At 46.2% G+C, this 14,770-nt stretch overlaps 1 protein-coding gene across 1 annotated transcript in view; it reads left to right on the forward strand.

Moving 5' to 3' along the window:
* Nucleotides 1-2,925: 2,925 nt before the first annotated feature.
* The window catches only part of PTGFRN (prostaglandin F2 receptor inhibitor), a gene marked incomplete at both ends in the record, with an annotated part of 68,324 nt that continues 56,479 nt past the window's right edge, over nucleotides 2,926-14,770 (forward strand). Inside the window, one exon of the mRNA XM_082488777.1 lies at nucleotides 2,926-2,986. Within this exon, the coding sequence (XP_082344903.1) occupies nucleotides 2,926-2,986 (61 nt within the window). The remainder of the gene's footprint in view (nucleotides 2,987-14,770) is intronic.

Raw genomic sequence — 14,770 nt, forward strand, 5'->3', positions numbered from 1 at the left:
GTTTTGTAGACAAAGGCATAACAAGTTCTGATATCTCAAAGTTAGACAAATTCAACCTTGAAAGAAGCAATTTCCTAGCAGCAAGGGTAATTAAACATTGGAATAAATTAGTAGGTCGAGTAAGGTACTTGCCATTACTTGGCGTCTTTAAGACAAGATGTGTTGTCTTTCAAGCTCGCTTTGATCAAGCTGCTGGGGAAAAGAAATCTATGGCTTGTGTATACGGGTCAGATTAACGGGTTACAGTGGCCCCTTCTGTCTGGAAGTCTGACTATCTGGGAGGGAAAGTGGTTCTTGCTAAATACAAAGTAAAAGAGTGAGAGGACACTTACTGAGAATACCACACACACCACAGCTCAGTGTAGCAGGAGTTTATCTGTTCTTTTCACCAGTGTAACTAACAGTGCATAGCAGTGGTGAAGTAGATGCCGGTATCTGGCAGGTACAGTAAGGACAATAGGGAGTTCCAAATTGGACAGTCATAAGGAAAATCTCGCCAAGGACATAAGGAAAATCATCAAGTCACTGCTGTAACTTTTCAGCGCTGTAACTCAGGTCCCGGATCAGTGATCCTCAACTAGCAATAGAGCGCAGGAAATAGGAAGCACAGAGAAAACTCGGACTGGGGCTCCTGCAAAATCAGTGGCCTTGTGCGTACAGTGAACTTTACATCCATGACTACATCCCTGTGTACGTATTGGGATTGCTGCTGCAAAGCTTAAGAGGCACAGGGGGATGTGTTTTCAGGGCTGGAGTTTGACGAATGATCAGCAGTTTACCCAGCATGACAGAAGCTGACCAGTAAGGGTGAGAGATCTTCTAACCTGTTTTCTAAATTTGATGTGAGGAACATGCCTTGGTTTACAGAAGTGATGTTTTCCAGTGAAGAAAAAATGTGTTTGAATGCTGGCCAAAAGGGAAGTTAGAGCAGAATGATTGGAAACAGGCATCAAGAACAGACAGACATATGAAACATGGATGGAGATAGTTTTGTTTTGTTTGGGCAGCCCTTTCTCAGTCACACTTGTGGATTCAGCCTCATTTGCGGTTTGGGAGCTTGGAGAACTTCAGTGTGGACAGGACTAAGTGTCCCTCAGGTGCCTTGGGGCTGCAGCTCTGCAAAGAGATCTACTGTGTGAGGGAGCTCATGTAATTGTGGTCGGAGGGTGAAAGTTCTCCTCATCAGTTTTAGGAGGGTCTTGTTTCATTCCTATCAGGCAACACCCTCTCTACTGTAAAGCATTACAGAATGAATAACAAAGTCCAACCTAAAATCCAGTCTGATAATCATGCTCAGCTATGAATACAACACGCACTTCCTGCTAGTGGGAGCAAACAACCTCGCCCAAGCCAAGTCATGCTCAAGACCAAGGTGCGTTGGACAGACTAGAATAAAGCCTAAACCAGCCATTTTGTGTGGAGGCAGCAGCCCAAAACTGTGCACAGGCTCCGGAGACTCCCCACGCAGAGAAATGCGTAACACAGATCTGGCTCCACCAAACGAGAAAATCAGGTAGCCTGAAGGGAGCCTGGGCAGCAAACAGCAAAATGGACATGATTTTATAGTTAATGTGCAAGGGGACAGAAACAGCAGGTAACTGTCTCAGTTACTAGAGAGCAGGCCAGCACCTCAGTTCTTTGTTTTTACAAACAAACAGGAAATTAAATCCCCGAGCAAACAAAAATCTCTGCGAGCAGGCCAGGGAGAAAGGCAGTGGAGTGGTGGCATGAATGCTGTGCGGCAGCAGCCCTGTATTGAGTTAAGCAGGAATGCAGGCAGGGGGAAAGAAACCCAGTCCCCAAACGGGCCAGCCGTGCTTGTGGGGCAGCTGCCTGGCATCGGCAGGGAGGGGCGGCCCCGTCCACGCACCACTTCATACCACACGCCACCACGCAGAGTGTCTGTGCTGCTCTGGCCGGGCACTGACCCTGCTCCCTCTCTCCTGACCCAGGCACTCAGGCCAGTGGGACCGCTCTGGAGAGCGGGCAGGAGCACACGCAGGCCGTGTGTGCCCATGGAAGGGCAGGGGACACGAGTGGGCCCACCCAGCACTGTTTTCTGAGGTGATGCATGCATGGATGGGGACATGAGTGGAGCCTGTGGTCAGGGCTGTGTGACCAAGGTGCGAAGGAGCCTCTGTGCGTGGGGATGTGCGCGTGGACCAGCAGCCAGCCCCTGGCTGGAGTTTGTATGTGGGGACAGGCGTGCGAGTGACTCCCCCCACGCCTGTGGGGTGGTTCTACGTTGGGGGCCGCTGCGCTGGGGGTGCGTCTGTGAGGAAAGGGGGCATCAGCCGACGCCACGCTGCGGGTACCCGCGTGTGCGAGGACAGCGGACACGGGCAGACCTCACCCCACAGCGGCGGGGTTGGGCGGGAAGAGGGGACGGGATGACCCGCAACCGGGGCAGGAGCGGCGCCATGGCGGCCCCGCGCGCCCGCAGGGCCCAACGGCCGTTCCCCGGCCCAACGGCCCCCGCCCGGGCACCGGGGCTTTCCCAGGCCACGCGTGCGGGGCGGCCCCGGGAGCGGCGGGGGTAGACACCGCCCTCCCCACAGCCCCGCTCCACGAGGGGATCCCAGCCCGGCGGCTAGCGGCGGCGGCCGCTCTCCTCCCCACCCCTCCCCTTTCAGGGGGTGGGGGCCGGGCCGGGCCGGACCCCCGCACCGCCCCCGCTACCTGCGGGCGGGGGCGCGCGGGGGCGGGCGCTGGGGAAAGTTTGTCTCTGTGGTTGGCTGCGCCGCGCGGCGCGGCCGGTCGGGGCGGGCGGGCGGCTCCGTGTGCTCGCAGGGCAGCGGGAGGCAGGAGCGGCCGGCCGAGGAGCGTTCTGCCGCCGGTCTTCGGGCGAGGCGAGGCGAGGCGAGCGTGCGTGCGCGCCGGTGATCCCCCTCGCGTAGGGAGAGGCACCCGCGCAGTCCTGCCAGCATGGGGCACCGCGGGGAGAGGGCGTCCTGCCTGCCTCTCCTCCTTCTCCTGCTGCTGTTCGGTGAGCCCCGCGGGGTGCGCGGCTAGGGGCAGTGGGGAGGGCGGCCGGAGGGGGGGACCGGGCCAGGCCGAGCTCGGCCACCTCTCCCGCAGGTAGCGAGGGAGAGCCGGGCCCGTGGGCGCGAACCCCCTCAGCGGGGAGGGATTGCCCGCCGCGCCGTGCCCGCTTGAGGCGCGGCGGAGCCCAGCCGGGGCGCTGCTCTCCGAGGGGCGGGGGGGACCGGGCAGCGCCGCCGCCTGCCCGCCGGGCTCTGCCGTACCCCGTCTGGCCGGGCCGCCGCCGCCCTCGCCGTTTCCCGGCCCGCCCGCGGGCGTTAACGGCCCTAACGGCTCCGCGGCCTCCCCCGCCTCCCCCGGCCTCCGCTGCTCCCTCCAAGGGCCGGGGCGCGGATTGCTGCCGGGTATCTCCCCGAAACTTTAAGGGGCCCCCTCCGAGATGGGGCGGGTGGGGGTGTGTGCAGCGTGGCGTGGTCCCGCGGGGAGAGGAGCTTCCACGGGCGGCCGGGGTAACGTGACGGGCGTAGCGGTAGCCGCTCTCGCACGACCTGGCGCGTGGGCTGCGGCCGCTCTGAGGTGCGGGCAGCGAAATGTCACCTGGCAGAGGGTGAAGTGACTCGTTTCGGGGCCGAGGGGGGAGTTGGGGGGGGGGTGATCCTTCCCCTGCTTATCCTCACGAGGGAGGCTGCAGGAGGGGCCCCCCGCAGCCTCGCCTGTCGGCGACAGAAACCCGGGGCTCTCCGGGCACACAGGTGTTGTAGGGGAAGCGGTACTTCTCCTGCCGCCCTCCCGTCCTGGCTCTCGGGGTTTGCTGCCTCTGCCGTGAAGTTCTGGTGCTAAAAGATGAGGAACGATTGTGTAGGTGATGTTTTATGCCGTGTTCACATAATTGTGTAGCTGTCGTGAGCTTAACATGTGGCATTGTTCCTTATTGGTGTCAATGCCAGGCAGTCGGCATACAGAAATAAGACTGTAGCAAGAACTACAGAAAAGGGTGGGTGGTGGGTTTTGGTTTTTTGCCTTTTTTTTTTCTTTTTCTTTCTTCAACATTGGACAACAATTATTAAACGTTAGCATTGTTACTAACAGTGTTACTGAAGTAGCAGTGAGTTTAACTAGAGAATAAGAAGATTGTTAAGGTGAGATAGTTATGTGTAGTATTTAAGACGTTCTCTGTCAGCTCTGGGCAGTGAGGAGGACTTTAGGTGGTGGTGAGCAAGCATGCCCCACAAATTACTACATGCAGTTCTTGATTCAGAATGCTTGACTAATGGCAGGTGGTAAGTAGGAGCCTTTTCTAGATTTGGGGTGGAAGGAGTGAGTAACTAAACAGTGCCCCAACCCCACGCTGCAACGCTCTTCTTTAAACAAAACTTTATTTGCTGACTTAGTTTGTGCTTGTACTTTTGACATTGCTATGACTAATTCTTTTTTAAAAGTCTGCCAGAGCACTTTCCTCATGGTTTCGCTGTTGAATCTTTCATAGCCAGGTCTGCAGAGCAGATAGTTACAGTTAAAAAGTCAGCTTCCTAAACCTGGGCTGGTCCCAATCTCTTTCCTGAGGCTACTTGCAGGCAGTGAGGCAATCGGGGCAGAGGGGTGTCTATCTACAAGTCAAGATCCTACCACACAAAGGTGTCCACTGTGCTTTCTCTTACTTGCAGCTGTGGTTAGTCATGTCGTTTATCTTAACAATATAGGCATTCTGCCAGCTGGGGAAACAGTGAAGAACCAGAGAGAACACCTTTAGTGTTTGTGTTTAGAAACAGAAAGGGAATAAAATTTTTCAAGAGAATGGTTTAGTAGGACAAGCGGAAAATCGGGACTCTCAGATACTCAAGGTCATGCAGCAAAAAGTAAAAATTGTGAAGGATGAATTCCAGACGAAATAATTAGAAGAATTTAAAATGTGCATGTACAGATTATCTGGCCACTGTCCATGATATGGTTTGTTTGGATGTTCTGAGTTGCCTTTTGGGGATTTTTTTTTTTTAATTGGAATGGTGCTGTTGAAATTGAAACTGCTTTTGTATGCAAGAAAAAAAAAACCCTCAACTTTTCAGTTTTACTCGTGGTGTGTGTTGCGGTATGGTTATCTTCTGATACCATTACTTGGTAGCTTCTATGAGATAGTCCAGGTGTTAAGAGGTTGGGAAGGTGGTGTTCCTCTCACTCTGGATGGGAAAACTATGCTTCTGTGAACATGTGTTTTCTAGCAGCTCTTTAATAGAGAGACAGGTTGAGGCTTTTTGTTAACTAATGTGCTGCAAGTGTTGAGGAATTCTGGTATGAGGGAGGTGGAGGGAAGGAGTTGAAGCATAGAAGAGTTCATCCTTTGCGTGTACTTAGACTTGATTATTTTGTTCAGATCTTTACGAAACAACGCAGCAAAAGGATGCAAATGGCTGAAGTATTTGGCTGCGACAAATATGAATGTTTTCTCATCCTTTCTCCTGGATCCAGTACAGTTATAAACTGTTTGGTAAGGAGATTGTTGATCCTGAGATTAAGACTTGTTCTAGCCTCTCTTTCCTTTCCTCCTCTGGTGTAGTTAGATCCTGAGAAGAGAGGGCAGCATGAGGGTATTTTGCACTGCCATTGCCTCTTCTGTGTGTGATTTCATTCTGCAGTCAGTCTGCCCAATCGACCTGTGAAATGCTCTGGAAACCAAAACATCCCTCCTGGGAGAAGACATCTAAAAAACAAAACAGGTGTCTGGTGGTTACCAGGGCTCAGACTGTAAAGTAAACAGCAAGCCTTGCAGCTCCTGGATTTTTTTTTTTTTTTCCCCCTGGTTCTTGTTTGAGATTCAAGGTAAGAATTTCAGTGTATCTGAAAAAAGATGGTTTTTGTTTGAGTGCTATGGGGCTTGAGGAGAGCAGGCACTCAGTAGATCCTGGGGGGAAAACCATTGATGATGGGTTTCCCAGAGATGGCCTTTTTCTTACCGCTGTTTAGACCTGTGTGACACTTGCTGTCCGCTGTGATGAAAGTCAATTCCAGCATGCCAGATCCCCAGGAGCCTTGTGTATGCATGAATAGAGTTGTTTCCTACAACTCATATCTGAAATTCTTTATTGTGTTTTTTTTTTTTCTTTTCCTCAGAAGCTACAACAATTAGTCATTTGAATCAAGGTTTAATTCAAGCTCTGCAATAGAAAGCTTTTGGTAATTAGTGTAAGTTATTGTGATCATGAACTTCAAGGAAAAGTATGCTTTAATCTTTCCCTGCATTTACAGCTAAAGTGAAAGTATTAGAAAATGGGAGAGCCTCAAGGTTTAGGGCAGGGAGATGATGTAAGGATGACTGCCCACAGAGCGTTCAAGGTGTGTTAGAGTGGATTCTGCTTCCTGTTCCCTTGCTGGTGCCTGCTCACCTACCAAAGAGCCCAGGGCTGGTGCTGGTGGCCTTTGCTTGCCTGCTGTTGGAAGAAGGCAGGCTCAGATCCTCACTGGTACTCGCAGAAGGAGCTGATAGCTAGGCCTGCCTATCTCTGTAGCTTTAGAGGTGGTTAAAAAGGCTCCCAAAGGGGAAATACCGACAAGCCTGTCCTGGTCTTAGCAGCTGCAGACTGCTGAGGCAGTAGAAGCACGTAGTGAGCGTTGGAACTGGGTTGGTGAGGCACTGAAGGGCAGGTGGTGTTGCTGAGGAGGAGGTGCTTTCTGTGTGATTTTGCCATGCTGATATATTTTCTTAGTGTGTAGGCTGTGGGAAGATGTGGGAATCGAAGGGCAAGCAGTGTAGCGAGTGTTTTGTTCATTTACATCCTGTGTTCTTTTGGGTTGGCAAACGATAGCTTAGTCACCTTCTCTGGCTGTCTTGTGTCTTTGTAGGTTCCCATCCAGGACTTCTTTTTAGGGAGTCCGGGTCCTTTTTCTGAAATTCTTCGACCTTATTCTCCAGGTTTCTCGATTGCTACGTTTCAACATAGCAACAGCTTGCTCTCTTTAGGTAGTCTCTGTTGTATTTGGCTCTAATCCCTGAACTGAGGTATAAACCTGCCTGAACAAGATTTGAAGTAAGCAGTAGGGGTCATTTAAAAATGCAGCCACATGCTTGATTAGAGGGGAATGTACTTAAGAAATAATATATATATCCATCCGTCTAGCTATATAAGCAAACATTCAGGGACATTTGAGATTTCAGTTTTCACATCTAATAAATTTATGGGTTGATATGTTTTTGTGTGGTTGGTTTTTGTTGTTGGGTTAAGTTGTTGCTTTTTTTTTTTTTTCCTAGTCTCCGTAATCCTTGTCAAACACTTACCTGCAAAACAGACCTGGATTTTTTTTAGTAGGGAAATGGTTACATATCTCAGTAAGATACTTTTAGAAAGCGAATGTTTCAATTCTCTGTTTTTTAGATGCCTTTCATTGTTGGTTTGGGCTTTTTTTGGGCTGTGTGTGTAGTTTTGTGTTTTAGAAGGAAGGGAGATGGACACGTTATCTGAAAATGTGAATTCTTTCTGATTATGTATAGAAATCAATCACTTGGAAGTTGGAAAGAACTTGAGGAAAACATTACTAAGGTGAGTTGGGTCAAAGTAGGGGTTATGTCAGTGTCTGTTAAGGTCTCTAGTGGTTTTGAAAGCAAGATATTAAGTGGAGCATAAAGTAAGAATCTGTATCGTAATGCAAAGAAAAATATCTTTTTAATACTTTGCTTTTGACTTTTATTGGCTATCTTGCAGTTACTTCCCAGGGTCCTGCTAGACATTCTGCTTTCTTAGAAGATCTGCAGTAGTAAGTGATAAAATCTGTTTTCTAGATACCTGTAAGGTGGAATCGTGTAGGGATACCAGTGTTTCAATTTCTGTCCAAGAATAATAAACAGTTTCCTGCAGCACCTTAGTTCCTAACCTGAATAAGGTACCCCAAAACTGGATTAAACAAGACAGGGAGAGACTGTAACATAGGTGGCTTTTGTCTGGGTTGTATCTCCTGTCCTAAGGAAGGAATGAGCTTATACCAATGAGGTACTAAGTTCTCCAACTGTCTTTTTTTTTTTTTTTTTTTTTCCAGTTTATTCTTTAGAAAACCTCAAACTGTAGCTTTCTTCCAAGGCTTGAATACCTGGTAAGAAAGGTTTTAAAAATAAGATAAACTTTTAATACACCTTATGCATTAGGTTTTGCAAGGGACAAAGATATAAAATCAGTTTCAAACCAAACTGTTTTGGGGATAGGATGCTCTGAAAAATAGCTGCTCAGATGCCAAAAGCCTTGAATAATGTCTTTCCAGATCATCAGCATATCTAAAATAAGATAAGAAGCAAGACAGAAGTTATGGAACTTTTAAAAGTTGCTTAGTTTTTTGAGTTTCATATCAGAAACTGGCTTATTCATTTACATGTAAGCTTTCATAATTGTAAAGCCTAACTGATTTCTTCTAATTGAAGTCTGAGACAGAAAAAAGGATGATCTCTTTCCCTGGAGTTGGAGGAACTTTCAAAGCTAGGTTTCCAGTGGAACCATTATCAACTTTAAACTTAACTGACTAAGTTTAAAGTGAGCTAGACAGAAGGTAGAACCAGTGTAGCTAAATGCCTTTGTTGAGCCTTGTAAAGTTATAAAGCAGTATGGTAATGCTGGTAGATTTGAGTTGATCTAATTGCCAGGGGGACTATTTGAAACTTGTGGTAGAGTGTTGCAGTCAGTGGTCCTTTTCATTACACTAGATGAGGCAAGTTGCAGGGAAAGTTTTGTGTGACAGGGTTTGACGAAGCAGCCTGGAGAACAATATCTCTTGTATGCAGCAATGGCAAAATACTGCTGCAGAAATATGAAGAATTGCTGAAGCAAGCTGAAGTGTTTGACTACTGATAATCTTTATGGCCAGGTGGAATTTGCATGGATGTGCTGAAGGATCTGAACTGTTAGCTGAGCTATGGGATGAATAGGTAAATAAGACGCTGAGTCCTGGACAGGATTTCCTTTAAAAAATGATCTGAAGATGTTTTTTTGGAATTAATTGACTTCTGAACTTCAGGAATGAGAACTAATTAAAGACTGGAGCTCCCAGGCAAGCTGTCACAGCTGCTGATAGGCAGGGCTGCCAGAAATGCCTGTAGTGTCTGCTTGGTACTATTTGTTATTAGGGCCATCTCTTAAGTTGTTTATTATTCTGCAAGACTTTAGGCATTCATGCTGAAATTTTCTGGGCTGAGTGTCTACCACGGGTTAATGTTTTCTTCTGGGAAATCTGTGCCATCTCCACCGCCCACCCCCCAAAAAAACCACCAAAAACCCTCCAGTATTTCCAGCTGTACACTTGGGGAGGGAGCAGGGAGAAGCGGCTTTTTTTTTTTTCTTTTTAATTCTCACATGTTCTGGCCAATTCTCCTGCCTCATTCTTGAACAAATAATAATCTCAGCTGCTAAGCTGTGAAGTTCTAGCACCTCTGTGCTTTAGAGCAAAATATGGAAATTTGGCTGGAGAGTTAACTTTGCAACAAGAATGTGGCTTTTGCTGTTCTTATGAAAAATGTCCAAATTTGGCCACATTATAAGACTTGGAAAAGCATCAGTTTGTAAATACTTGGTAGGTAATTATTCTCAGGTCCCTAGAGAAAGCACTCTGTCATTGCTTTTAAGGTGTCAAAGGATTACAGCTGGAATTGGGGGTGGAGAAGTGGAAGCCTCCTTTTTCTTCCAGTTTCAGACTTCCATAAATGTATTGCAAAGTTGTTTTTTGGGTGGGTTGGTTTTTTTGTTGTTTTTTTCTTTCTCCTCTTTCTGCAAAATTAGCCAATGCTGGAGCCATGTGCTGGTCTGTGTCGATTGCTGATCATATCTGCTGTGAGAGTATGTTGCTTGTAGCACACAAAGTATATCTATCATCTTATATTTGGCTTTGAAAAAAAAAATCAATGTAAACTTTGTGTGATTTTTAACTTTTGTTTTCTGGCTTCAGTTCTTCTCTCTGGCTTTTTTCTAGGTGTCCCCCATTGTCCTTTACTTCATGCTGGCTGTAAAACAGCTCCTGCTGCTATAGTTGCTCTCTCTTTCTCTCTCTAAAAAAAAAAAAAAAGTCAAGAACTAAAGAATTTATGCCACTCTTTTTGTTTAACAGGCTTGATTAGTCTGGACTTGCCTTTCTGCCGACTTTCTTAAAGGTGTGGTTTAGCTATGCTGCTTAGTGCTTGCTTCGTGACTGCAGTTTGCATGCTTTCATGCTATTTGAGTCACTCTCTTCTTGCTGTATCAGTATCAGTTAAAAAGAGTTTGGTGGAACCATTACTTTGGGTCATGTTGGTTAGTGAGAGTCCGGTTCTGACAAAAGTTAGCTCTGCTTAGGTTTGCCAGTCTTAAAAAGAAAAATTGCCAATGTGAAGGACTTTGTTTCCATGCGTGTTACATTGCTAGCTCCAACTGCAGAGATTTAGCATGGTGTTTCAGTCGGTCTTTGATGCAATGTGGCTGTGGGGAATCTTTGAGCAGGCTGTAACAGCATTGTTCTCCTACTCGCATTAAAATGATTGTTGCAAGAGAGGCATCCACGGGGACCTCTGCCAGCTTCTTATTGATGTGTTCAGTTTCATCTATTGACACACTACCCCTCATTATTACACAGTGAATCCTGTGGCAATGGAATTTGCTATTAAATCTGCCCTGCAAAAGAGAATTGGCAGGAGCTGCTTTAAAAGCAGTGTGACCCCTGCATTTGCAAAGAATAGCTTCTAAATACAAAACAGATGCTGAACTAGTAGAGGACGCTTCCTAAATTTTCAGGGTACCAAACATCATCATTTTGAGAAAAATTCAGAATTCACATAATTTGTGAACAATCATTTGTTTCAATACCCTTTTTCCAGAAACGTATGTCTAATCAGTACATATATTCATTTGTGCTTGAATACAGCAAGTAATACTGAGGTGAAAACAAGCAATTATTTGTTATTGGAAACTGTTAGAATAAGCAGTGAGGTGTTAGTCTGTACTCTAATCCTCTTCCGAGTGCTAGAGGGTGGCAGAGGTGATGCATCTTCCTTTGCTTTTTGCCATAAACTATTTTGTGCTTTCAGAGCACCACTTGTAATATTTACCCAGATGTTACAACGTCCACCATCTCCCAAAAGAAGCGTTATGTTCTTTAGAAGCCCAGTGACATACTGTGTATTGGGAGGTGGTGTCAGTGGATGGAATTTATGTCTATGTAAAGCGCCTTTATGTTGTATGTAGAGTGTGCTTGTTCATATTCAGTTCATATGGAGATTTAAATTAATGCAGAGTAATAAGGCTATTGCATCAACCTTGTTTGGTTCTAGACAAGGCATGCTGTACCTTTTGTCTTAGACAGCTAAACTGCTTGGAGCAGGCTTCATCAGTGAGAAAGTAAAGAGCATGACAGCTTATCAGAGACAAAATCACTCTGTGATTGTCTGGAGGTGAGAGGTAGCAAGGTAAGCCTGGTTCTTCCATGTATATCACAAAGCAGGGTTGAATGGACACTAAAGCTATTGACTAAGCCCTGGTTGCTGGCATCTGTATTGATAGGCACCTGTCGATAGTTGCAAAACTGCTGACATCCCTAGGTTTGTAGGTTTATTATTTATTAAAAAAAATAAGAAAATAGCATATATAGGCAGGAGTCAATGGGCACAGAAGTGTGGCTGTTGCTAGAAATTAGAGATGGGGGAAGGAAGGTGAGGAGAGATTCCTGGAGCAGGACACACTTCCCAGAGAGAAAGGGAAATGGGGGAATAGCTTGTTTAAAATGGAAGAATGAGTTAAAGGTGTGTCTGCATGAGGTGGTGGCGTTGGGGCAGTTATCATCAAAAACCAGCCTTGGTAAAAAACACAAGTTTGTCGAAGTTCTGCAAGCAAATCTTGAAATACCCTAGTTTTCTAAGTAAAGTTTTCTGCTTACCACTGGCAGGTAAATGGAATATCTAATTGTAGACTCCTGCAGAGTTTAAAACGAGGACTGAAGTGTGATGTGTGTGGCTGCAGGGTATGCTGTGGCATTTGAATTGATGCTGGTGTCTGCCTTTTGAGTCTGAAAGGGAGGGGCAAGGGGGAGGCTGCAGTACTGTGAATAGAGTTACTGGGTGGGGATGTCCTTCCAAAATAGCTGAAGAACAAATGAGACTTCAGACAGTACCCTTGTCTCCTGCTCATGACCAGAGGGTACAGGGAATGTGCCTGTTCCAGACTTTGTCTCATAAACCTATAAGGAACAACAGAGATAGGCCAAAGCTAGTTGGAAAGGAGCTGTTAAAGGTGATTTAAAGTATTTCTCACTGATCCTCCTGTTGGTGTGAGCAGTGAGCGTTTGGTTTGTATGTATATATAGAGATTTTTCTCCCTGTCTGAAGCTGTGGAGAGATGCTTACCTCTTTGTGCATCTGGGCACTTCTGTACCCAGACTTGTAAGGTGGGTCCTTTCCTTGCTTTAGCAATTCCTACCCAGAATAAGAAACTAGTCCCCTTACAGTGCTTTCATGCAACATGTGTATGCCATCAAAGTAACTTTCTGGCTTCTCTTTCTTCTGTATTTTCTTCTTTTGTTGCACTTCTGGTTTTGGTGCAAAGGGGTGTGAAGTCACTTTGCATATGTGGGTTTGGCCAAAGTCCAGTGTGAATGAATGAGTGACAGTCTGGGGTCAGCAGTAATCCTCCAGTATCAGGGTTGCCTGGTTGCTGTAGGATCTTGCTTGCAGTCCAAAATGGGAGCTTTTGGCAGGGAGGAGGTGAGAGCCCAAGCTGCAGATTCTGTGAATGGCATAGCGATGAAGAGCACTTACTTCATGCTGATGATTTTTTTCATCTTGGCCTGGTGGCATAAGGTCTTTTTTGACCTTGGATGCGCAGGAGGGGGAGTAAGAAGAAAAAATGGTGCCTGGGGCACCTGGGTGTGTGGAGAGGGGGCCATGGGCTCATAGAAAATCTAGCAATGACACATGCTGGACCTGCTTAGGATGCTTGTCTTAGGACCTGTGTGCATTAAATGTATTAAAGGCCTGTTGAGAAGACTGATGGTAGGTTAAGTGTTCTTTTCTTCTACCTCTTTCCTTAGGTGTCAAACTCACGTTGACAGGGTTAATGTGATGAAGAGCTTTGGGCTTGAAGCCTTGTGCTGATTGTTGGAGGACAAAGATACCTGATATTAGGGTCCATGTCATGAATTGGTGGTGGAGGACAGCTAGTCTCGGGGAGTTCAGTAATGTGAAACTAGAGCTTTCTGCTTTGAGTGTGTGGGTATGAATGCAGCCTTGTGTCTACTTTTTGCTGGGCCTGTGCAAAATGAATTACTGGTTTTGCTTCAGTTGAGTGAACATATGCCTGCTGCCCTGAGCAAAATAGCAGCAGGTACTGGGTGGCGTTTTAGTCAACAAGGTCACTCCCTGAACAAGGCTGAGTGAGCTCAGTACCCAGTTTCTGATACGAAACAGCCAGATGCATGACTGCTGTGGCTGACACATCCACATGGAGGTTGTCAAGAGGACAGTCCTGTTTGCCCCATTCTAGACTGTTTTGTTTGTGTGGGTGAGCAAAGAACTTTTGTCTTCAAAGTTACTTGAGTGCGTTTCAGTACTATTTAACATCACCACTTCCTTCTGCACCTCCCCATCCATTGTTGTTTTTACACGCATTATAAATTTGAAAGGCTCGTGAATTGACAACTTCAATACATACAGCCAAGAAGATTTTTAACTTGTGGTAATTAATGCCCTACCTTTAAGACCTCTGTGTAGTCCTGGATGTATGCCGCCAGATTGTGACAGGAAATATCTTGATGATTTTTCCTGTCTGTTTAGCAAAACCCCAAAATTCCTCACAGGAAATTGCACGTACCCACTCTCTTGTAATTTAATATAAAATTTGCTCCTGAGTTTAAAACAGATCTCTAGTACTTCCTCAGAGGCAGTAGTGTGTGGGGGTACATCATGCTGGGTTTGGACACTTACTCCCTAAAGATGTGTGAAATGGAGCAAGTATGGCTACCTGTGGTTTTGTTCTGCTGTGGCATTCTTTGGAGATAACAGCTTCATACATTGAGTGTAGTGGCTTGAACAGTTGGTGGCAGCTTGCGGGCATCTGTGGCTCTGCTTCAGTAGCCTCTGCTGCAGGAGTCTGAGACTGTCTCCTAGCTAGCCTGACTGTACTGAGGCCGTTCTCCCTTTTCTTGAAAAAGATGGCATGCATGCTTTGCATCAAAATAAATAAAGGGCAGTGAATACCTGCTGGGAAACATTTAGACAAAATTCTGCTTATCTAGTGGTATATATTGTTGGCATTTTTAGGAGAGCGGAATCTCTCTTGCCCTCTTTCAGAACACCTGTTTCTGTGCATGAAGTCATCTTTTGCCTGCCTTTTTCTCCATTTGAGTCCACTTCTCTGTAGCATCAGAAGTATGAATGCCAGCAAGGATTTTGTCAGGTCATCTTGGATGTTTTGTTCTACAGGAAAGTCACTATGGGTAGAAGCACTGGAGTGTATACTTCTGATAGGGCAGAACTTGGAACATGGAACCATGGAACTTAAGCTGAGCTGAGTTTTGACCTCATTGATGCCGGATGATAGCAAAAAAACCCTGTGTATGTGAAACTTTACAGAGGTTCCTTACTGCATCTGTCTCAGAAGAAGGACTTGTATGCCATCTCTTCTAACTGTATCAGCTGGTCTAATGAAAGATCTCTAAAGAATATTGTCTTAGACCACTGTGGTTACATAAATACTGCTACTAGATTATACAGTTATTCTGTAACTTGAAGTTATAATTCTGATTTCTGCCATGTGCATAATGAATTATGAATTGCATGGAGGCTCCTGTCACAAATAAGAAT

The sequence above is a fragment of the Vanellus vanellus genome (assembly GCF_965231255.1).
Source record: "Vanellus vanellus genome assembly, chromosome: 1".
NCBI classification, from domain to species: Eukaryota; Metazoa; Chordata; class Aves; order Charadriiformes; family Charadriidae; genus Vanellus; species Vanellus vanellus.